The following is a 26,256-nucleotide window of genomic DNA, read 5'->3' on the forward strand; positions in this document are numbered from 1 at the left end:
CCTGCACCAACCTGATATTAGGCCTTGAGCCTCCTTTAAATAAGACCAGCATGCTGCAGACACTGGCTGAATACACCTGTGTCTTCTGCTTCCATATTCAGATTTTGTTTTTAGAACTTACCTTTTCAATGATGGACTTCAACACTCCCTTTCTGGACCATTCATTCAGCAGCAAAACGACTCAGGTATCTGAATGCAATGGGCCTTGCAGCCAAACTTACATGTGATACTAAAATCAGGTTTGGAAAGTGCAATTTCAGATTGTACAACAACAACAAATGATAGATAAGGAGTAATGTTGCATTTGTTTATTTCTGTCAATAGTGCACACTAACTTTTATTCATTATTCATTAGATAGTAAAGCAAAATCACAAATCTTAAATCTCATCACAAACTCTTCAAAATAGCAATGACAGATTTAATTACAATATTTATTTATTATTTTAACTGATTTGAATAGAGTAAACTGGACTAAAAGTGACCAAAGATAGACATTTTACTAGTTTTTCTCCCCTTGACTCAGGGAAGACGTTTGCGAAGGCTCGTGTAAACCTGTTTGCAGGACCCTCGAGCAATATCCTAAGTGGATAGGGAGGCCTATTCATTCTATCACCCTATTGTCCTTTCTGTTGGAAGGTAACTAGTCTCTACTTAAACCACCCATAGCATTGTGGCTTAGATCAAACTCAGCAAAGTGATCATCCTATTAAAATGACACTGTATATCCTCACTGCACAGAAAGAAAAAGTTCTGATGATTCTGTAATAGATCAGAACAAGGGTGACATAGTGGTATAGTTCTTAGTACTGCTGCCTCAGAGCACCAGGGACTTGGGTTCAATTCTGACCTTGGGACTGAGTAGAGTTTGTACTTCCTCTCCATGTCTATATGAGTTTCCTCCGGGTGCTCCAGTTTCCTCCTGCAGTCCATAGATGTGCAGGTTAGGCGGATTGGCCATGTTAAATTGTCCCTCAGTGTCCACAGATGTGTAAACTAGGGGGATTAGTGGGGCAAATACATGGGCTACAGGGATATGGCCTGGGTGGGGTGCTTTGTTGGATAGTCGGTGCAGACCGGATGGACCAAATGGCCTCCTTCTGCACCGCAAATATTCCATGAGAAAAAAGAACAATGAACTCATTCAAAGTAGAATCATTACACTTTTGTATGTTGCCAGTAATATCCTGTCATGAAATATTTCCAATCCTGGCAGCCTTTCATTGCTTACCACTATAAACTCACTTTGGCATCTTCACATCAAGGCTACCATTACCAATAATTGTAATGCAATTTTTACACGTCTATTTACAACAATCTGATTGTATACTTATGTTTACAAACCTGATTTAAAAAAAAGCATGCATAATCAGTTAACTAAGAAGACAATTAATTTGATTATCAGCATTAATTGTCCTAGAAAAGGAATGGACAGTGGTAATTTTAAATGTTATCTGAGTTCCATCTACAAAATTAACTTGCATTTTCAGATCTAACAGTTGTGACAATATAAAATAAATGCAAGTTACAATTTTTATAGAAAAAATAATTTTTGGGTAGAAAAAAGCAAACATAAAATACAGATGAACAAATATTGTATTATTTTAAAAAATAAGTTTCCATGATCAGCTTATCTTTGAAATGTATAATTTCCACTTGTCATATGTGAAGAAGACAAAAGAATATCTCATAATAAACCCCAGGAATTTGAACACTAGTTAACTGCCCAAGTACTGGAAGTTTACAAATAAGTCCCAGAGCCTGTTGGTTCTGATATATGTTGTGCACATGTACAGCCTGTGACTAAGTTATGTTCAGCAAGACCAGGACAAAATTCAAATTTATGCTGAAACATGACAAATAACGTTCATGCCAATCGGGTACCAGCATCATATGAACAGCTAATCATCCTAAACCTCCCCTTGACATTCAATGGCATTTACAATTGTTGAATCCCTCACCATCAGCATCTTAGATGATGCCAATGACCACAAACTTGGCTGGACCAGCCGTATAAATACAATGATGACAAGAGCAGGTCAGAAGCTGAGTATCTAGTGGTAAGTGACTTGCTCCCTGACTCCCCAAGACTTTCCATCATCCACAGGGCACGTCAGGAGAAGATGGAATGTTTTCCACAAGGCTAGGTGCTCAGAATTGCATTGTCTGTGTTGTAAGATAGAAATGATATCCCAGACTTTGTGTCAGGGAGGGAAATTCCATAGAGCTTTATTCATTCTAACTTTGGCCAGCTTTATCAGAAGATTCAGCAAAGTGACAGATAGAGAAAATAGAAATGGTCTGTGGAGAGAAAGAGCCAGGAGCCTCAAGGCCAATTCTTAAATTCCTCATCCCTATAGTATGTAATAATAGAAGGAAAATAGAAGATACAGAACAAAACAGCACTTAAATGTTCTTCCTTGATGTGAAATTGGAATTAAAAAGATTAAGTAAAAAGCCGATGCTCACATGGTGAAGGATGATGGATTGTCAATATCAAGCTCAGAAGTGCGCCTGGACACATATGTTTCACTGCTACGTCTTGATGGGTTGTGGCGAAATGTAATGTACCTTTTGCTTAAACACCAGATATCTTGAAAAATCTTTGCAAAATAAAACCTGAATTTAACACCAATAAAGGCATAGAGGACAGGATTCAGGCAACAGTGGAAAAAGGCCAAAGACCGTGCCACTGTACGCACAATGATCATGACTTTTTGAACTTCACAGGAAGTCGTTTTATACAAAGTCTCATGAAGTAAAACGACGTTGTATGGCACTTGACAAATGACAAATGCTACTACTACCGCCATTACAACTCGAAACGCCTTGTGTCTCTGGAAATTTCTAGCTTGGAGAAGAGTGTTAATTATCAGAGAGTAACAGAAAACCATGATTGCTAGAGGTACAAAAAATCCCAATGTTAGTTCTACTGATGGAGCAACCAGTTTACCTATGGTTGAATAGTTTTTAGGGTATCTAATACCACATATCAATTCTCCTGTTGTCGCGAAGTAGTACATTTGACTAAAAACGAATGTAGGCAGGGATACAACAATTCCAACCAACCAGACAGCTACACAAATAATTTTGCTGTAATTCAGTGACTTTCCCCTGTAATTGAAGGACTTAGTTGCATGAACAATAGCAACATATCGATCAATACTAATAACAGCCAGCAACAACATCCCACTGTAGAAGTTGATGTGGTATATTCCCTTGAGAATTTTGCATCCAATGTCGTTAAAGATCCACCCTTTTGCTTCGCTTACAGCCCAGAATGGCAGAGTAACCACAAACAATATATCGGCTATAGCCAAATTCATTAGGTACATGTCAGTCATAGACTTCACCTTCTTGTAATAGCAGTAGGTTAGCACAACCAAACCATTTCCAATAAGACCCGTTGCGGTAATGATTGAATACAAAACTGGAATAAACACCCATGTGAATTTCCTGGCATCACCCATTGTACACAAGAATACTATGTCGTCATAAACATAAGAAGTGTTCTCATAGTCAAGGTATCCTTCCAGATAGTCCATAATGTTTGGTCAGTAGAATCTGAAAAGCAAATAAACATAATTAATGATCAGTAAAGGCAATAAAACTGTTCATATGATGCTGTTAGATATCATGAGGCCATCTTGAGTCCTCAGTGATCTAGTTGATTCCTCCCCAATTCTCATAATCCATTTTTAACTGTTATAACATTTATTTACAACATACCATGAAGAGGCAAGCCTCTGAATCTGGAGTAAGGAAACATTCTGCTCAGATAGTCATCATTTCCTGCAGCCTGTGGTACTTTAATTTAAAGCCAATGCCAACAGGTTGTGGAGGTATGGAATGTGCCCTTCCCAAAAACTCATTGTCTCCTGAGCTGTTTTTCTTGGCAGTTTTTAATCTGTGGTGGCTTGCCATTACCTGCCACTATCAAAGGCCGGGGACTGGGGTGGGGTGGGGGGGGGGGTTGCGGGCGATGCAAGGTCCACAGTCTACCTCAGCCAGAATGAGACTTGAAATCATGCTGTTGGCAGGCTTCTGAACCACATGCTAGTCATCAAGTCAACTGAACTAACTGGCCCAACTTGTACAGGCACCCATTCCTAAAATGTAGGCAGGTGTTAAAGCAACAGGCGTTTTCACAACTTTTCTGTCTAATTATGCCTCTTGAAGTTTAGTTACATGCCCACATACCATCTACAAGAAGCACAGCAGCAATAAGCTCTGACAGCACCTTCCAAACCTCCACCCAGAAGGGCAAAGGCAGAAGATATATGGGAACACTACGACTTAGAAGTTCATCGACTAATCACACATTCCTAGCTTGGAACTATATTGCCACTCCTGCATTGTTGCTAGGTCAAAATCTTGGAATTCACTTCCTAATGGCACTTGGGTGTTCCTACACCATATGGACTGCAGTGGCTCACCACCACCTTCTCTCAAGGGCAATTAGGGATGGGCAATAAATGCTGCCCATCTGTAACATTCACATCTGAAGTACAACAAAAAGTACCTCCCGTTTAATGTTCTAACTCTTACGAATCTGATGGCTAATTCAGAGGTTCTTGAGATAGATCCAGCCATGTTTTTTGTGCTGTTCCCAGTGCTGGTGACCCAGATATGGGAGGGAGACTGTTCATTAACATTAAAATAATTGATGGGCTTATCTGTTACAAGTTTACATTTCACCATTTTAAACTAAAAGTCTTGTCTGGTCTAAAAATGCTTAAACTTCAGCAGAATGAATGGAAGGGAATGGAAAGAATGTTGAGATTGTGTAGTTCCTTAAAATTTGAGATAGGGGTGTGAGATCTATCTAACTGAAAATATCCTCAAGCAGCATTTGGAAGAAATTTTAAAGCTAGGGGAAAAATAGTAATTTCATTGCAAGTTGTAATGCGCAGGTGTAACAGGGTTGCTGTTCATGCTACAATGCATTCTACAGTGGCAACTGTAATGCACACACATTAACCAGAATTTAGTTAGTGCAAGAGGAGTCCTGACAACAGGCCCACAAACTGGGAAAACACCAATCTCGTCAGTCTGTGGAAAAACCCTGGTCACATTTTTTCAGTCACCCCACAACTAGTCAGTTACCAACAGGGTTCCAATCCCTCTATAGGATGCGAAGTTGCCTTCAGGAGCTGCCAGCCAGTTAGAGCTCAACAGTCTCTATCACACCATTGGGACTACTGGCCACAGCTGGGACTGCACCAAGCTGAGACGATGATATGGGAGAAAGCCACTCTTGCAACAAACTAAATGGGCTTTGGGGTAGCTGGGGCCTGTCAGGCAGGACCCAGCAAGGGTGGGGAGCTGTGAAAAGGAGCAGGGAATGGGAGATGTTGCCACAGAGGGCCCTATTTTACTATTTTAATTCCAAGTGCTGGCCAGACTTGAAATTGGGAGTGTTTCACATGCAACTTTTAGACCTGTTCTGAGGCGTCCCCATACGCACTCTGCCTGAAAAGATATCAGCGATTCCGAATCTTGCTGCAGAAGCCTGTGGTTAGGGCTTAACGCACCTGAAATCCTGCAGCTCCACTTGGTGCCTCCAACTGCGCATGCGCAGAAAAAAAAAGAATGCTGCTCTCCTGCCACATCCCTCTCGGGCCAGATAATGCCTCCCCCTGGCCCCCAGACATTGCCCCACAACATTAATGAACTGTTATCCCCTTGCCATCCAGACTGATGGTGGCCCCCTCCTCCCCACTGATCTCAGGCAGAGTGGCAGCAGACTACCCTCCCCCCCTCCACGATCTCAAGCAGAGAGCCGTTGGACGCTCGGCACTTACCTCCTCACTAACCCTCAGTGATGGAGTGCCCAAATCAGACTTATGTGGAGCATGTCTGTTTCACGCCGATTCCGGATGGGCAAACGCGGTGGTAAAGGGGGAAGTGCTGGTAAAGTTGGGCGTGCAGCCCATTAAGTCCATTTAAATGGCCATCATGCCCATTTCAGGTGCAGTCCTGGTCGCGGCCATTTTCGGACCTTGGTAAAGGGGGAACAAGCGCGCAGGCGGGCGAATATCACGCAATTCACCTCACGTCTGATTTTTGCAATGCAGTGGTAAAATTGGGCCCATAATTTCCATTGCTATATAATTCAGCCACTTTCAGATAAAGACCAACATTGCATTTGCCTTTTGATTGCTTTTATAGCTCAGTACTACATTTAAATGGATTATGTACTTGAACTCTCAAATTTCTCTTCTCTAACTTTCTCGGCAGAAATATAATACTCTGATTTATAATTTGTGGGTCTAAAGTGCGTAACTTCTCACTTGTCTGAATTAAACTTCATTTTCCATTGTTTTGCCACCCATTAAGTTGTCTTTGCTCTTTTACAGCTTCCTGACCCCATATATACTGCTTACTTTTGCTCCTAATTTAGTATCACCGACAAACTGAGACAAATGACTCTTTATTCCTTTAACAAAGCCATTAGTAAAGACTGAACGGATGCCTGGGAAGCTTTACTCATTACCTCCAGCCAATCTGACTAAATACTTTTTATCCCCATACTCTTATCTCCAACCTCCCAACCGATTTCCAATTAAAATCAAAATTCCACCCCCATTCCCACATTGTTGAAGCACTTTGAGGCATCCTGGGGTCAAGAACTACAGCAATTCATATTATTTATTTCTATTATGAATGTATTTGTTACCTTTTGAGTAGAATTATGTCTGTTTTTCTCCAATACGATGTTATATCAGCAAGATGCAAATTATTCCAGTGTGTTCGCCTGCAATTTCAAAGTATAATACTGAATATAAATCATAAAGTAATGTGTTATCTAGTAAACTGATACAAATTTAGGAACCCTGGTCTCTCAAGTTCTATTACCTATGTATGCCTTCTGTGTTTAAAAAAATTAACATCATAATGCACACATCTATCTCGCCTAAAAATCAACAAGAATTGGCACAGTTTTATTTTTTAAATAAAAGATATCCATATTAATTCTAATTATATTTTATAATGCTCTGTCTCTCTTCATCAGCTTTGTCATTGACCAAGGGTTGCTAATCATAGCTCTCCAGACATCTTTGTGCCATTATTTTGCAATGGAGCAAGACAAAGAGACAGACTCAAAGAACTATCTCAGCCAGTATGAGGATTGAACCCACACAATTACATTATTAAGCACCACGCGCAAGCCAATTGAAGTAACTGGCCCCCTGAAGAAATGCTATATCATCAAAAGTAGCAGGATGTAGGATTTTTTAATCGTAAAACATCTGCGATACACTTGACCTCGGCTCCTTATGCAAAACATCCCTCCGCTTTGACAACAAAGCAAGTAGAACTGCTACCATTAATGTTCAAAGACCATTTGTAGCATTAGCCAGCACGGGATTCAAAGCCACGGCCACGGCATTATTAGCACCCTAACTTCTGAGCTAACCTGCCGATAAGGCATTAAACTGGGGCAAAAGATAAAAGCAAATTACTGTGGATGCTGGAATCGGAAACCAAAAGAGAAAATCTCAGCAGGTCAGGCTGCATCTGTGAGGAGAGAAAAGAGCTGACATTCTGAGACCAGATGACCCTTTGTCAAAGCTCGCAAAGAATTTGAATTCAATTAAAAAAAATCTGAAATTAAGAATCTACTGATGACCATGAAATCATTAAACTGGGACTGTGTCTGTGGCAGTTTTAATTGATGAAAAGCAGGAAATTCTCTTCTACCAATACTACCAAAAATGATTAACTGGTCTGACACACACATTGCGTGACAGGAATTAAAGGAATAGTCCTCAATTATAAATGAGATATTCAGGGTGAACAGTAAATATAGAGCAAGGGTGGCATCCATATGTAATAATGCCTCACAGGAAGCATTGGAATATACAGACCCAGTTCCCAGAGTTGTTTTTGTATCATTTGGAACTGCCAATCCTCTGACAGGCACTCCACTGCAACAGTGGAAGATTGTGAACTCAGTCATGCAGCGTTAACTCTCCAATAATAACCCTCAGGTTAATGTCAACAGTTAGTGAAATTAAAAAGGTGTAGAGTTTTTTTTTCAAATATTTAAAGGGCAGGAGTTTTGGATGCCTAGATAGCTCCCTTTTATAGCTCCCCTTGACTGATCTCCTTGACTGCTGCCCTGCGCACTTTTTATGCACATCCATGTATACGTTTAACATTTCTAAAAGGAACCTTGTCTCTCACAAAGATCACCTTTCCTTTCTCAAAAGGCATCGTCTTCCATATCCAAAAGGGTATTTTGTCTCTCCAAATGAGCATCTTACCTCCCCAAACAATTCTGACAGGTATAGACCTTATTATATGAATTCTAAATTGCATAAGTTGTGTTTTGGACATACCAGTAATGAAAACAAGAAAAGATTGAGGCAATTTCACTTTAATACATGCAGTTGCCTCCATGAGCCATGGATGTGCAATTTAGTATCTGCCCCTATCCCCTCCCATGAAAATAGCAAATACTCACACTTCAGTGAGTCCAGTTAAAGAGTTAGTTGGGTTTTCACTTGACGAGTCATAACTCGCAAGCAAGTTCGAGCAGTCACTGATGATAGGGACAACTCTACTCTCTTTGAGTAGAGGTTGGAGAAGATTGCAAACCCATTTAGAGCTCTCTCTAAATGTGGAGAGTGCTAAATGGGTTTGCGATCTTCTCCAAGCTCTACTCAAAGATAGATGGATGCTGAACTCTGGGGACTATTACTGAGAAGGAACATGCTGGAGGTACATTAGTAATTCTCCACAATGGGATGGTGGAATACAACTTGATCATTAGTGGATTGATGATGTAGGGAACTTTGTTTATATCTGCCAATGAGAGACAGTCCACTTTCATGGAACTTCAAGTATGGCTCTCAAATTAGTCAAATTAGTGGGTTACATTCACAATTGTGCAGAAGATGTCTACTGCCTTAGCCAGGAAGACAGATAGCTTATCTGTGGCATTCACCAGGCTGGTCAGCAACAGAATGCTTGGAGATATGGTACTAGCCCAGGATACAGATGATTATGAAAGTGGACATAGGAGTGTGAACACCAACCAAAATGTTCTCACTTCTCACCTGTTGCCTTTTCTCCAGTGAGTGCATGACATGTTACAATATGTCCCAATGCCTCAGTCTACCCCTGCACAGGTGGAGTTGTCTGTGGCACAACTATCAAGTGCTCCAAAATCCAGATGTCATGGACCAAAAACATGCCAACAGTGTTAATTTCCCCCCCCCCCCTCCCACCCCCCCACCCCATTGACCACCTTAACAGGTTTGATCAGAGATTTGGGCAGGATTCTTGCCCCAACATGGGTGCAGGAAGAAAGGCAGGCGGACACAGAGCCATAACTTCCAATTTCCAGTGGCTGAACCTCAGAAGATGCACTGGCGGACCCCTGGAAGCCCTCCCATAAAGACTGCATGGATATTGCCCAAGAAGTTCAAACTTCCGATGGACAATTAACTTGCACAGGAGTGACTAGAAGAATTCAAACCACATCTAACTCTTTCATAACTATAGTACAAACTCCACACTGTCCCCTCCCCCCATTGGACCTCTGACTACTATCCCCCCACAGTCCTCTGCTACGCCCCACACTCAGGGCTAACTCTCACCTCCCTACCCCTGACAACTCCCATCTCCACCTCCCCACCTTAAACTAACTAAGGAGCCAATTAAGGCCAATGATCAGAAGCTCTTACAGTGCAACAGCAGCCTTGAGGCAGCCTCTGAGTGGCAGAATGGGGAGAGCAGTGTTCCAAGAAATCTGAGGCATCCCCTCACCTACCTAGCCATAGCTGTGGCTTCCTTCCCTCAGCAGTGGTCTGGCAGCTGTGGACATTTTTTATTTTGGAGTTTTTAAAGTTGCTGAAAGGATGTCCCGAAATGGAGACATCTCCTTCTGCCTCATCTGCAACGACCCATGGTAGCACCTTCCATGCTGGAGGGCCCACCTACTTCCATGGCAAACTCACTCTCTGAGCACAAATTGGCCAATCCAAACAGAATCCATGCCGCAGTGTGGGGTTAGGAATTGGAGTTGACCTCAACATTGAGGTCCCGGCCAAAAAGACAAAATCCTGCCCTAGATGTGAATTGAGATCTTGCTATACTCAGTGGAATGGTCAATAATTGTCCACTTTGCAATTGGATTACAGGGATTGAATAAAGCTTGAATTTAGGGCCATTTGGTCCACCTTGAAAGTATGAAAACAACATTATGTGAAATAATGCCAGACTTCTGGTAATAAAACAGACAAAGTGAAGGAAAAGGTGGACTTTCACATGTGAATGTTAATAATAACCTTGAGCTATTAATGATCAGAACAAAAAGTTCTGGGAGACACATCCAAGGCTTCACAAAGTTTTATGTCATGACTGAGAGCAGGAGGTGCTGCACAAAATCCTACATTCCCATTCAAAATGTCAGTGAACATAATTGCTGCCAGAATGAGAAACACCTACCCAATTCATTCCCATTTCTCATGTTGTACAATGAAATGCAGGCATCATTTGGGTTCAGTTCTTCTTATGATATAGGCAGGCAGTAATCATTTGGAACATCAACTGTAATTGCATATATGAATGATTACCTAGATTATTAGATAAGATACTGACCAGAACAAAGGAAATATGATTTGTGTGTATGGGTATGTGAATATCTCACACCATCTGAAGTTCATATTAAAATTGCTATGTGATATGAACTAATGAATGATATCGTGTAGACATTACTTTCTATGATAACCCCCATGATCTGCATGGGGAAATCACTAATTGACTTCCCAGTTGGGCTCATGAAATATGAGCTCCCTGGGGATTTGTAATTAGCCGAACAGGTGGAGCATTGAGACGTATAAGATGTTGAATGAGATGGATAGGATAGAGGTGGAAAGACTCTTCCCGCTCAGAAAGGACAGTAGGACTAGGGGGCACAGCCTCAAGATAAAGGGGGGGCGGTTTAGAACGGAGTTGAGGAAGAACTTCTTCACTCAAAGGGTGGTGAATCTCTGGAATTCTCTGCCCGTTGAAGTGGTGGAGGCTGCCTCGCTAAATATTTTTAAGATGCGGGTTGATGGGTTTCTGATAAGAGAGGGGATTAAGGGTTATGGGGAGAGGGCGTGAATGTGGAACTGAGCCACGACAGATCAGCCATGATCTTATTGAATGGCGGGGCAGGCTCGAAGGGCCAGATGGCCTACTCCTGCTCCTATTTCTTATGTTCTTATGTTTGTATACTAAGCCCTGTAAAAAGCAAGACCATGAGTGAATCCATTATTCTTTAGTCCCTGTTGGGACCACCACAGGCTTGTGGTTATTCTTTATTTTCATTTAGTGCAATAAAAGCACAGTTCTTTCACAGCCGACTCCTGGAGTTATTATACTTCCCACTAACCTCAGTTTTCAAAAAGTCAGAAACAGGTGTTGATGATTCATTTCATGGCTGATGGTATAATCTTCAAACACGCCTATACTGTGGTTGAGTTACTCTTCACAGACAGCTTCAAGTTTAAAAGGAAGTGCATGCAGCCCTTTATTTCAATCTGTTTTACATCTGATTAAAATTAAACAAATTCAGCTGTGGGAAACTATGTTCAAAGTATGAGACTGTGAATTCAATTCTATTAATTTGGGCTACATCTCTCTACCTGGATGCAAACAAACTTATTTATCTTGGAAATTAAGCATGGGACTAACAGACACAAAATGAACACTGACAAATCTCGAGATTGGTGATTATAAAAAACATAGATTTCCCACATGGCAGAGGAACGAAGTCCCACATTCAAGGTCAACAGGCACCTTGAAAAAGATTTTGGATGTTGAGAGCAAGAGGTTTACAGAGTATTTGACAATGCTGGCTAATCCCTCAGAGCTGCTCTATTACTTCGCTGGAATGTGATGAAGTGGAGATGCCAATGTTGAACTGGGGTGGGCACAGTAAGAAGTCTCACAACACAGGTTAAAGTCTAACAGGTTTATTTGGAATCACAAGCTTTCGGAGTGGATGAAGGAACAGTACTCTGAAAGGTTGTGATTCCAAATAAACCTGTTGGACTTTAACCTGGTGTTATGAGACTTCTTACTGCTCCTGGAATGTATGTAATATGCAAGAATTTGCTGGGATAAAACCATGTGTTAATGATCCATGTCATGATTAATGCAAAAACTGACCAATGAATATAAGGAATTACATGGTGAATTGCAAATCTCCAGAACTTGCTAGTTGATTTATGCCACTCTGCCACTTAATTGCTTTTACCTCCATCATTATTAAGAACTCCATGGATTTGCATATTAATTTTCCATTAAAATTTGCCACAGAAGGTTAGTGTTGGAAGAACAACGGAAGTACATGTTTAACAATGTGATTATTAACAATGTGAGTCAACCTCGCTAATCCAGAGGGGGATTAATGTAAAACATACCCTCTCATTTCTGCACGTAGTAACCTGTTAGAGGTCTTCAAAATGGCAATTTTTAAATTTCCTTCTTTCACACGTTTCCTTTCTCTCTGTTTATTCAGTCTTTCCCCCTTTCTTTTTCTGTAACAATTAGACTCTAATTCACCCCCCTTCTTAATCATTCCTCTGTTTCTTTCTCAATCCTGAAATTTTGTTGGTTGGCGGAATACACTATTAGGCTTGTTATTTACTAAGATCCCAGATGCTCCTTACCCCAGTTACCAGCTCATATTTCCAGCATTATTGCGGCACAATTAAATGTAAACCTGAAGGATACGGTGAAAAGTCTAATCAAGGAAGCACACAAGATGATGCCCTCATCCAGAAAAATCTGGACCAGATTTTAGATGCACATTTGGTGAAGTAATGCCAGAATGGGAATAACTCCAAAGGCATTTCCTGGTCAATCTGAAATTTTTTCCCCCATGGGGAGATAGTAGGAAAGAACCTAACGTTGCTTGAAGTTGGGGGGGGGGGGTCAACCAATGGTATGGAAGTGAAGACCACTTTGGATATAATCCTACCTGAGCTCTGGGCCACGTGTCTTTTTAAGTTTAGTCGTGTGCCTGCATATCCAGGAAACATCTGCTCATAAGAACATAAGAACTAGGTGTAGTAGTAGGTCATCTGCCCCCTCTAGTGTGCTCTGCCATTCAATAAGATCATGGCTGGTCTTTTCGTGGACTCGGTTCCACTTATCTGCCTGCTCAACATAGCCCTTAATTCCTTTACTGTTCAAAAATCTACCTATCCTTGCCTTATAAATATTCAATGAAGTAGCCTCAACTGTTTCACTGGGCAGGGAATTCACAACTCTTTGAGTAAAGACGTTCCTCCTCAACTCAGTCCTAAATCTGCTCCACCCTTATTTTGAGGCCATGCCCCCTAGTTCTAGTTTCACCTGCCAGTGGAAACAACTTCCTTGCTTCTATCTGATCTATTCCTTTCATAATCTTACATGTTTCTATAAGATATCTCCTCATTCTTCTGAATTCCAATGAGTACAGCCCCAGTCTACTCAGCCTCTCCACATGAGCCAACCCTCTTAACTCCGGAATCAACCTAGTGAATTTCCTCTGCATCCCCTCCAGTGCCAATAAATTCTTTCTCAAGTAAGAAGACCAAACTTGTACACAGTACTCCAGATGTGGTCACACCAGCACCTTATACAGCTGCAACATAACCTCGCTGTTTTTAAACTTCATCCCTCTAGCAATAGGACACAATTTCATTTGTCATCTTAATTACCTGCTGCACCTACGAACCCAACGTTTTGTGATTCATGCACAAGGACACCCAGATCCCTCTACACAGCAGCATGCTGCAATTTTTTACCATTTATACAATAGTCCATTTTGCTGTTATTCCTACCAAAATGCATGACCTGTGCTATATTTTGTCCCACAAGACAATGAGGAGAAAAGGGAAACTTCCTGAACAGCTAATAACCAAATGCCACTAAACAGATCTGCAGTTCATGAAATGAATTCTAACCGATACCCCTGAGCTCTTTTGCAAACTGTTGATCAAATTGCAAGCCACTGTTCTGAGTGCACTGCAACCTGTGTTGGTTTGGTTTACAACCCATGTTCTACAAGAACTGGAAGACAGGTATATGACATTCTCACCACATCCTGCTTTCAAAGATAGACAAAACCTTTAAAGGTCTTTAAACTCTGCTGCTATGGTCAAATACTTGTTAATGCTGTTGCGTCAACAGCAATGGTAACCCTTTGTATGCTGAAGCAAACACCGATGTAAAAGTGGTTGTAAAAAGTGTTTTTAACTTTAAGGTAAGCAGCAGTTAGCTCAACTTGCAAATCAAATGGAGATATAAATGAAACTTCCTCATAAAGATATGTTTTAAATAGTGCTCTTTAAAAAACTAACACGGAGCTGTAATTTGCAGGGTTTTAGTAAAATGGAAGAAATGCTGGGACAGGTTTAAAACTTTCTATCTGGGTGTAGGGCTGATTTTATACATCAAGTCCTGGTTTAGAAATTGACAGAATTGAGTGGATCGATCTGCGATACCAACATTATATATATATATATATCTGCCCAGCAAGTTTAAAACCTACCATATTAATCTTTTATTGCTATTAGTACGCTGGTAACAAAATGATTAGAATACACAATTTAGAAGCATGAAATCCCTGAGCATGTAATAAGCACAGATATGTACATGAGAGAGATCTTGACACTGATACAGTAGATAAATCACAGGATGAGTCTCTGAGTGCTGTTCAGAAAGGGTAGGCAGTTGTAATGTTTAACTAGTACAAGACAGGTTCACATAGTATCCCTCCCCAAGTTACCAGCTAACGCAAATTCTAGTGCTTTCACATATAGGCTATAGACACAGAACCTGTATTGAGGGAGGATGGAAAAAAGAAAGACTTGTATTTATATTGCAGCTCTCAAGACCTTGCAAGGTCTCAAAACGCTTGATAACCAGGTAGTCCTTTTAAGGAACAATCAAACCTCTGTTGGAAAGTAACAAATGTGATATCCTATTTGGCAATTCTGATTAATCACTTGCCTTGTTCCTGATGGCAATAACAAGTAATCTTAATAGTGTAAAGAAGTCCACCTCCTAGGTTTCCATGATAACAGAGGAATGGTTGCTTTGCTGACTGCCATTGAGAAAGTGGCCATATCCATCACAGAGTTCTCTGTTACACAGCACATCAGTGCAATAAGAATATGAATGCTCCAACTGCTTTTAGAGACTTGGGGACCAACAAAAACAAAACAGCTTTCTTCCCCTACTCTTTGTTGATCAATTGTTGAAGGGCTCTCACGACCACTAGATTAAAGTCCAAGAGGTTTATCTGAAATCCTGAGCTTTTGGAGCAATGCTCCTTCATCAGGAATCGAAGGAGCAGCGCCCTGAAAGCTTGTGATTCCAAATAAATCTGTTGGACTTCAGCCTGTTGCTGTGAGACTACTTACTCTGTCCACTCCAGTCCACCGCTGGCATCTCCACATCATTGTTAAAGAATGAGCAATATCCAGCAGCAGATGATTAGTCCCAAACTGTCATTCTAATGACAGTTTAACCAGGCGAACCTTTCATTAAGGAATTAGAAAATCTATTTTCATCAAGAAAGAATTTGTTTTTAAAATTACTCTTTTCTCACCCTCATGATGTTTGAGAATGTTTCACGGAAAATTAATTATTTTTAACTGATGTTTAAGTGTAGTCACCAATGTGAAAGAAATGGAGCAGTAACTGTATCCACAGTGAGGTTCCATAAGGAGGAAGTATAGCATATGTTCACCTGAACATTATAGCATTTCAGAGGCAACCGTTGAACTCCACGGGTCTTTTTCAAATTTATGTGGAATCCATTATCAGCACCTAATCACGGAGACAGGATTTTGGTTTAAGAACTAATCTGAAACACAGGACCTCTGACTCACTCCCCCATTGCAAACATCAACCAAAATTCTGTGCTCCAGCAGTGGAAATGTACAAAGGACGGGCATACACATGCAGAATGTATTACTCAGTTAAAGCTATCAGCTGGGATTTTACTACCCCGCTTGGACGAGACTCATAAAATCCCGTCCAAAGCCAATGGAGAATTCTGTCCTGCAAGCCTCGCCCGTCCCGGAATCATAATGGTAAAATTCCGGCAATCCACTTCCACTATTTCAATAATAAAAATGAGTTACATTTAGATAGTGCCTTTAACATAGTAAGATGTCCCTAAGGCGCTTCACAGAAGGAATACCAAATAATTTGACACACAGGCACAAGGAGCTACTCCAGTTGGTGAACCAAAGGCATGATTTAAGGAGAGGTTTTGTATCTTAAAGGAGAGAGAAGTGAAGACAGTTTGGATTCCAGAGCTTAAGGGCTGGACAACTGAAGGCATTGCCGCCTATGGTATAAATTGGAGATTCAGAAGGAGCCCAAATGTGCTCTATGTTCTAAATTGGAGGAGAGCAGGAATCTCAGAGAATAAACAAAATATGAAGGCCCTCAGCAATGAAGCTAATGCACAGAAATATCTGATTAGTAAAGCTATAAACATTTATTTTTAATATAATACTTCCCCTAAGGAGTTAGTTCCTCTGTCAAAATATTGAAAAGAAGAAAAATCTAAACAGGTTGGAGGCTATTTAAAATATTAAAATTTGACTTACTGAGAACTTCTGGTGTAATGTAGGAATCTGCAAACACCACATCTAACGGAAAAGACACCTCAGTGTTTATTCTTGAGAATTTGCAATCTGACTGAACTGAATAACGACTTAATTATACGCACTTAGAAATAATGGAGGTGGAGATGGAAAACACCTATTATTATAAAATTAATGTATTATATAGCATCAGTTAACAAATTAGTACTTAAACTGTGGACATTGGCACCATTAAATGCATAATAGAAGTATTGGTTATACCATTGAAAATATTTAGTATTTTATGTTTTATGGTTGTAAAGACAGTGGGAGAAATTTTGAATGGGCGAGAGTTTAAAATGGCCAATTTTGGAGTTATCACCCATTACACATGTCTCCAATTGTCTTACAATGCAAGTCAGAAGCAAAACTACCAGCAGTGAACAGTATTGGCTAATATAGTGCAATCAGTTGTATGGTAACATAATTGCACTATGTCATCAAGTGGGCAAGTTGTTGTCCACTTAGACACGGGCAGCATGGTGGCACAGTGATTAGCACTGCTGCCTCACAGTGCCAGGGACCCAGATTCGACTCCTGACTTGGGTCACTGTCTGTGCACAGACTGCACATTCTCCCTGTGTCTGTGTGGATTTCCTCAGGATGCTCCGGTTTTGTCCCAAAGTCCAAAAGACATGCTAGTTAAATGCATGTCTTCTAACTTCTCCCTCAGTGTACCCAAACAGTGCTGGAGTGTGGCAACCAGGAGATTTTCACAATAACTTCATTGCAGTGTTAATGTAAGCCTACTTGTGACTAATAAATAAACTAAACTTGTTATCATCAGTGATCGTTCCAGGCTACCCTCCCAAAACTGAAACTTTCTCTATTTGCTTTTTATAACAAGGTCTTTAATTACACGTTCACGATTTAACAACAAACAGCTGACAAATTAAATATTTCATCCTCAGTGGTTTTAGAAATCATTGGCCTGGATTTTCTGGGGGTCAGCAGTCACCCTCAGACTGCCACTCCTTTTGAACATTTCCACATTCCGGTGCTGCCCCACACTCCTTGCTGGGTCTTCCGAGTCCAGCTTCTGCAAAATGCGTCACAGCATCATAGAGTTGGGGTAAAAACGGATATGTCCCCTTTTTACAGAGCTGCCACGTGGTAAAGTTAAACGTCCAGTGTGATCTCATCAGTGGATGAATGTTAGAGAATGGATGAGTGGATGAGCGAGTGAATGGTTAGGGTAGCAGGTGGGTTGCCTAGTCAAGTCAGAAGCCAGTCAGGTCATGTCAGAGTGGTAGTAAGGTAGCCGAGGGTGGTTTGGAATGGTGGTTGGGTCAGGGGTTAGTTAGAGGGTCAGGTTTTGTCATGGGGATCAGAAGGTTGGTTGAGTGGCTCAGGGGTATTATCAGCGCTGGTCAGTGTGAGTGATTTGGTTCAGCTGATAAACCAAATCAGTTGCCTGGGTTTTAGACTTGTATTTCCAGGGCAACTGTCAATTTATATCCCACTGAACTGACTGTTCCAGTTGTCTGACTCTAACTCAGAGTCGGAGAGATTTGTGAAATGTGCTGGGAAGCAGGGGGATTGCCCAAGTACAGAAGTCAGCACGTTAACAATTCCTCGGGGTCCCAACGTGCATCTTTGCATTGTATACCTGGCCAATGACAATCCAGAGAACTAAAAATCTGGACCAACATTTGAATTGCAAGATTCAAGAATATCAGCAAAAATAACATAAAATTGTTCAGTGAGTCCCTATAATACAGAAGGAGGCCATTCAACCCATCAAGCCTGCACCGACATCAGTCCCACCCAGGGACATCAGTCCTTACAACCCCACATATTTACCCTGCTAACCCCCCTGATAATTTCCCTGACACTAAGGAATAGTTTAGCACGGCTAGTCCACCTAACATACACATCTTTGAACAGGATTCGTTCAAAGATAATGCAAATACTTTGAACTGAAATTAGTTTAGCTGAACAAAGTACCAGGGTACAATCCGAGAGGAATAGAAAACTAAAGCGCCAAAGCAAAGCTAAATTGATATAGAAACTTGTTTAGATTATGGTTGGAAGTTACTTGTGCAGTTTGGATCTCCAAAATGTGAAAAAAGGAGAAAATGCAGAAAAGACGAATGAGGTTGTTATCAGAATTTTGATGCAACTGTCAGGAAAGATTGATCAGGGTTGACTAATTTCTGTGGAAAAAAGGATAGACAGAGACCTGATGGAGGTTTATATAATTATGAAGGAATTACATTTACTGGATGCAGTCCAAAGATGGGCAGGTTACGTTGTATGGCCATGTTAAATTGCCCTTTAGTGTCAAGGATAAATACGTGGGGTTACGGAGATAGGACCAGAGTGGGATTGCTGTTAGTGCAGGTTCATTGGGTTCCTTCTCTGCTGTAGGGATTCTATGAAGGCAGATGGAAATTTCTGTTCCAGTTAAGAATGCTTTCCTTGTTGTTTTCCAGCTCCAAGAACAAGTGACTTGTTCTTGCACTACTCTGTTCTAACTCGTGAATATCAGAATGTACTTTATCCACACAGTACTGAAAGAGATATTCTGTGTGCAGCCACTCCTTTCATCCAGGAACTTACAGCTCCATGTTTTGTTTTTGGCCCTGACAGCCAGCATAGGCCTCACAGGCACAGGCCTGGTGGGTGACCCCATGCTACTGAATGATATTCTGACAAGCAATTACATAGTAAAAGAAATTGCTCAGGAGTCTATGGGAATTCAGGATATATCTCCAGTGCACTGCTCAAGTAACCAGCAGGTACAGTCATTGGGATATTACATTTTTTGTTTAAATTTTCAATGAATAATTTTGTTTATTGGTTACAAAAATACTGGTGATCGGTTGGGGGGGTGGGGGGAATTAAAATACTAGGTAGAACTGTCCTTGGTGTGAACGATGATGTGATAAAACCTTCAGGAATACATCCAGTGAGAGTTGGCAACCCTATCTTGTAACTTCAGAGATGATTTGGAAGAATCCTGTAATGTGAAAACTCAATGTTGAATATGAAAATCTCCTCATTAATGGCCCCAAGACCAGTTTATGTTTTTAGTTGAGGTTCTAGTCATAGCACAAACGCTACTAATAAAACCTGGTTGCAATGGAAGTCCCACAACCTGGCCCATTAAAATAGGTCTCTAAAAGGCAGATGGAGATTCTGTTCCAGTTAAGAATGTTTCCCTTGCTTGTTTTCCAGCTCCATTGTTGGCTTTTCCCACTATAATTTTTTAAACTTTGTTGAAGGAAATGCCGGAGGTGGGTCCCATGATGTTACGCTGGCAGGTCAGTCTCTGAATAAGCCTACCCTGTCAGCAACCTCAGCCTACAAGAGTAGAGGGCACCTGACTGAAAGGGTGCCCCAAGCTCAGAAACATAAAAAGAAAGATGCCCCCATGGACACAGAGACATCCTCCCAACACATGCATGGGGAAACCCCCCCCACTCCGTAGGCACAGAGAACCACCCTCTCCCATGGATCTTCCCAATGGAAGCCCCCCCCCTCCCTTGGCACTGCCTCATGGCACTACCTTCAGGAGTGAAAGCATTTTTGTGATGCCCCCACTGTCATTCTCGCCTGTCGAAAACAGGGATGTAAAATTCGGCCCCCCTCACTGTCTGAAATGTCAATAGAAATGGAAATGGATCATAAAGAGTAGAAAACAGTCCAAAAATCACAAAGGTATCAATAATCACAGTTACTGGAAAATGAATGTAATGTGAATGCTAGAGTTCAGCGGACGATTGGAAACTGGTTAACCATCAGTCTCAAATGTTTATTAGATTACTTGAAGCTCTCGATTAGAATTTAACGCAGAATATGTATCAATCCCAAATTTCTTCAATTTTCTATTAAAATGCCTCCAACTTGCAGCTGAGAAACAACTTCCACATCAAATACAGATTCAGTGGGAACTCATAATTTCATTATTTGGCAGTTAGCCACATTGTGAGTACAACATGAGGAAACACAAATGTAAGGAAGCTTATGAGAAGTCCTGTCAGCTGTTTCTCAATCCTGTTTGTATGGTTTGCAGGGACTGAGGACTTCTCAAAATAGAAGAGATACACTCAACCACTGAATCTACAGTAAACACAAATGTCATTTGGAACAGCAGGTGACATCATGGTATGGCAGGTTTCATATTAACACCTTCTGAAGAGATGTTTAATTGACATTTAATTGTAGAATCAATGAACTGCTACCTATACCGTACAAGCGAATAAATAACTCAAACTGTGTACAGCACATGTGGAGCTGTGTCAACACTTCCCCTGCAGTGACTAATTACTGCAGTCTCGGTTACACAATTGCTCTGTAGGATTTAAATATGAAACCGATTTATGTCACTGACAGAAAGGTCAGACAACATCAAAACTAAACATTCAGTACAAAACTCTTACACAAAACAGCTTTAGCTGATTGACCTGATTATACTAACCCACTTTAGATTTGATGGTTTGGGCAAACCCACTTCTCATTTTGAACGTACTTCAGGCGGTTCTCTGAGCAATTTAATCTCCTGATCTTTGAATTCACATTTATAAATTAAGTTCCCGGCAATTCTGGTTTAGAACCAACCCTGCCAGCCTGAACTAAGCTGGAATGCTCTGCATGATGAGCAATTCCGGGCCTATCACTGTCACTCAATACGAATCCACAAAGGTAACGGTATGAGTTATCTGTAACACAATGATAGTGCTCTCACCTCCAAATCAGAGGTGCTGTCAGAACAGCTCTTTTAGATAAGATGTAAAAAGGTGGATGCGCACTTTTAAAGGCAGAAGTAAAGAAAACCCATTGCACTATTTTGAATAATCACAGAATCATAGAATTCCCCGAACTCTAGCATTCACATTACATTCATTTTCCAGTAACTGTGATTATTGATACCTTTGTGAGTTACCAGAAGTGAGAAACCTCATTTCCTTTTGGATTATTTTCTACTCTTTATGATCCATTTCCATTTCTATTGACATTTCAGACAGCGAGGGGGGCCAAATTTTACATCCCTGTTTTCAGCAGGCGAGAATAACAGTGGGGGCAGAGGGGGCATCCCAAATACACTTTCACGTGCAGAAGGAGGTCATTCACCCATCAAGCCTGCACCGAAAACAATTCCATCCAGGCCCTATCCCCGTAATCCCATGTATTTACTCTGCTAGTTCCCCTGACACTAAGTGGCAATTTAGCATGGACAATCAACCTGAGTCACACGTCTTTGGAATGTGGGAGGAAACCAGAGCACATGGAGGAAACGTGCGCAGCAGACACAGAGAGGACACTTTGTGCAAACACCACACAGTCACCTGAGGCCAGAATTGAACCCTGGTTCTTTGCGCTGTGAGGTAGTAGTGCTAACAACTGTGCCACCCAAGTGCAGGGCTGTTTTCCACAGTGTTCTGGCCAACATTTATCCTTGAACCAAAACCACAAAAAGAAAATATCTTCTCACTGTCACACTGTGAGACTGCCATCCCGCACCCAACCCCTCACTGTGGCGTTTTTTGCAGCGGTAGAGATGATTCGCAATGGAATCTTCCAGTCCTGCCGCTGTAAACAGGGTTTCCTATTGTTCGGATTGCTGTCAGTGGGACTGGAAGATCTCGTTGGCGGGAATGGACAGAAAATTTCACTCCTTGTGTACAAGCTGCCAGCTACATCTCTTATATTACAATGACTGTACTTGCGCAGTTGCAAGACACTGCCAGAGATCAGAAAGGGTGCTATATAAATGATATTCTTTTTCTCTGGTTTGAATGCAGAGTCGGCAAACTTCTGTTTTGACTTGGTTGGAACGTGCAGAGTGGGTAGGTCCTGCAGTGGTTCGGGTGATCTCTGTTTCTCTCCCCTCTTTCAAATGAGAAAGCATATGATGAGATGGTCTAATGCATTCTATCGTTTCACAGACTGCATCCAATATGTCTAACAAAGGCTTTAGCTTATCCATCAAACTTCTCAAGGAACCCACAGGCTTTTGCACATCGACATCTGAGGATAATGGTTACTTACATAATTAAATGGTGCTTAAAATTATCAACAGATTAACAAGATTAAATTTAGTGTTAAAAAAAAATTCACCAAAGAGTAAAATCTTACTAAGTTGAAACCAAAGTTAACTCACCACTATTTCCAGAATCAGACATCTCATATCATTGGTTAGTTTGTGAAACATGATCGGAATCGAGATTGGATCATGTATTTAACAAGAGTTCCTCTGCTGAATAGTGAGCTTTTATCAGAGATCTCTATTACAAAGAGAGAGCATTCTGATTTTGATGATGAGAGATGATCAGTTAAGTCTTTATTTGTTAAAATAATTGCAAGACAGTTGGAGGCACAATGTGATGCATGGAATTTTAGGAAATAATGGACGCACAAGAGTAGGTAACAGCATTTTCATAATATTTAACACATAAAAACCTGTTTTTTTTAATCTTCTGACTTGAGGAGATAAAGCTTCAAATTAGCCACAGAAATCTGAGATCTACCCAAAATCAAACATGTGGCAAATTATCAGCTTCTATTGAATCCAGTCTGTCATCTCTTAACATCCACATTAATGCGGTTTACAGTACAGAATTCATTTAAATTGAGTCATAAAGATGCATATTTACAGTGAAATATTTAAGGCCATGCTCCAAATCGCGCAATGCCAATATTCCACTTTATGTAGCTTCAAATATAAAACTAAAACTTTGCTGAAAAGAAGAAATGGTGTTGCATGACCAGCTGGTAATGTTTCCAATTACCAGCTGTTTGTTCATCTGGATCAAATTTCGGGCTGACCTTAAAATGAATGGTCAGCACTCCTGCCAAAAACATGCTGGGACAGTTTAAATATTCAAATCAGGGTGCTACATTTGCTGGAACCCATTTTTCAACCTTTTGGCCAAGGTCAAGTGTAGGACTGAGCCTGAGATCAGGTGTAATGCCTGATCTTGTCAGCTTGGAATCCAATGTATTTCTTTCGTGAGGATGGGAGTTTTTGGAGCAAGCAAGGGGATGGATTAAGGGCTTGCCTGAACATTGGCTTTGTAACTATGAGAAAATAATAAAATTTTAAAAATAATTTGCAACATTTTAATTTATTTATTCATTCATGGGATGTGAGCAGCGCTGGCTCATCCAGCATCTATCACCTATCCTTAATTGCCCATCCCTTGAGAACATTCAGTGAAAGGTTGCATACTAAATGCATGTCAGTCCTGTTCCTCCAGCAGTAAGGATACTTCAGTAGCAGGCAGTAAAAGAACTAACTTCACAAAGTAAATCAAAGTAAAGTTTAAGAATGAAATTTCATTACACCACCATTTAGGTCACACCTTGGGCCACAAATGCTCTCCACAATCACCATCTGCTTTCTATTTATATTGGGTCAGCTGGTTATCTGACCATCATAGCATGTTACCATTGGTTACATTACAACAAGTCCCACTTTTGAAAGATGCCAAGGGGCTGGACCAACAGTTCTTAAAAGTATGACTGGAAACCTCTTGAAAAGGTAGGAGAAGAAGAAACAGTGCACAACAGTTGTACTTTAATGCAGGAAAAAGGGAGGTTCCCCAAAATGCAGGTGAACATGGAATAGAAGCCTTGAACGCCAAACCTCACTTCCTTCATGAATCAAAATGGCTGCCACTCCCTTAGCTACAGAATTATGCACATCTGCTACCACAGTAGCTCATAGGGAACCTGCCGCCAGTATGAGTTGTAACGAAGCATGGCTGGAGCTTTTCAGAGCCCACATAATCAATCCTGGCTTATGATCCTCTTGAGATAGCCATAAACAGAAATTTAAGCAATATAATCAGAACACTATCAAGATCATTGATAAATTGTATTTTGTGTGTTATAGCATCAGTTCCAAAGGTCAGTGGGTTGTACAGTCTAGCTCAACAAAGATCTCCAAAAGCATTGCATAGCTTCACCATATAAAGGGCCATTTCCATTTACATATGAAAGAGTATGCCTCAAGCATAAAGCACTGAACCTAAACCTGAGATCATCTTGGCAAGGTAGGCAGGTCAAGAGAGTGTGTTGTCAAGATAAGTGAATGCATATATCCACTGCTGACAACTTCTGGTCAATGACTAAACCTTGGGCTCAGGATAGGACTTTCCTGGAGCAAGTTGGTACAGTTTTCTTCTTGTGATTATAAGGCAGAAGTGTGTTATACACATTGAAGGATCAGTCCATGCCACATAGAATGCCTAGCTTGGAACCAGTACCTACTGCACAGTCAATGGGAAATCATGAAGTATGCCCTTGGAGACCTTGGCATTTGCCTGAAGTTCTGAGACTGAATGGCTTCCTGCCTAGACTATTTTGATGCCAGGATCACCATCGTGAAAGGCATTGGACAGCATGGCAGAGAAAATATGCTGATGAGGGTAAACTCCAGCATGCAATCCTGTTAACTCCATTAATGACTGAGAATGGATCTGAAGACTCATTGTCTTACAGGACATGTGCTAACATGCTTTCATGGAACTAGTGAACCATTGTGATGAGCTTTCCAGGGCAGTTATATTTCCCCATTACCTTCCAAAGACTCTCACAGTTAGTTGACTGTATCAAAAGCCTATGTCAGGTCGACAAATGTGGTGCAAAAGTCCATTTTCTGTTCTTGACATCTCTCCTGGAGCTGTCTAACTCTAAGCATCACATCAGTTTTTCCTTGATCTTTCCTGAAACCACATTAATTCTATAGCATCAGATTCTGGTCTAAGGTGGTGACATCACCAAAACCAGCAAAACCATTTGCCAGAAATGCACCACTACCAATAGAGTGAAGAAGCAAATGGTGCAATCAAACAAAAAGATGGTAAAAGAAGTTATACAGTCTCAAAAGAATCCAACCGAATCAGGACATATCAGAATATATGCAACAGCTTCTAGTATGGCAGTGGACACTGTCACAGGGCTGAATTTTCAACTTTGAAACACTTGGCGAGAGTTGGGAGATTTCCAAAGTCTGTACACTCACATTGTGAGAATGTTCCGGTAAGCTGGTATTTTTGTTCTGGTTTGGGATGGAGCTGGTGACTAGAGTCAGGTTTCTCACCACTGGAAAGAGTTTAGCGGCAACTCTATGTGTACCTGATTACTTAGGTCAGCTGAATCTCATTGTGCATTCTTGGCTGAAAGCCCAGATATCCCTTACTCTGTAGGAACACTTGCATCTGGGGAAGACTGTTCCCTGATTGACAGCTCTTTCTCTCTTATCTATTCTTTCAAGTGCATAATGTTTATTTATGCAAGAGAAAGCAGTTTTAAATACTTGCATTTTTTGTTACTGATACTTCAAGGATCTTGATGTTTGACATTTTTATAGAGATGCAGTGAAAGCAATTTTATGAATGAATGACTGACTTTTTAAAGCTTTTTCACACAGCTATTGTTGCTATAGAGTACTGTGGATCTGTACAGAGTCTACACTGGGTGAATGGCATGGAAGGCATGAGGGGCATAGGAGGTCAGTGGAGGGACATAGGTTGGCTTGGATGGTATGAGGGGCATAGGAGGTCTGTGGAAAGACATATGCTATCATGGAAGGTAGGAGGCCAGTGAAGGGACATAGATTGACAAGGAGGGTATGGGGAGCCATGGGGGAATGGGTGGGGG

General features: G+C 41.0%; 1 protein-coding gene across 1 annotated transcript in view; it reads right to left on the reverse strand.

Annotated features, from left to right (window-relative positions):
• Positions 1-312: 312 nt before the first annotated feature.
• ccr6a (chemokine (C-C motif) receptor 6a) overlaps positions 313-26,256 on the reverse strand; it is a 30,178-nt gene continuing 4,234 nt past the window's right edge. Inside the window, exons 3-4 of the mRNA XM_080200254.1 lie at positions 6,678-6,755; positions 313-3,562 (exon numbers count right to left, since the gene is read on the reverse strand). Of these exons, the coding sequence (XP_080056380.1) occupies positions 2,464-3,543 (1,080 nt within the window). The 5' untranslated portion in view covers positions 3,544-3,562; positions 6,678-6,755 and the 3' untranslated portion in view covers positions 313-2,463. The remainder of the gene's footprint in view (positions 3,563-6,677; positions 6,756-26,256) is intronic.

Source organism: Carcharhinus amblyrhynchos, chromosome 12 (genome assembly GCF_965287045.1).
Source record: "Carcharhinus amblyrhynchos chromosome 12, sCarAmb.v2.hapA, whole genome shotgun sequence".
Lineage (NCBI taxonomy): Eukaryota > Metazoa > Chordata > Chondrichthyes > Carcharhiniformes > Carcharhinidae > Carcharhinus > Carcharhinus amblyrhynchos.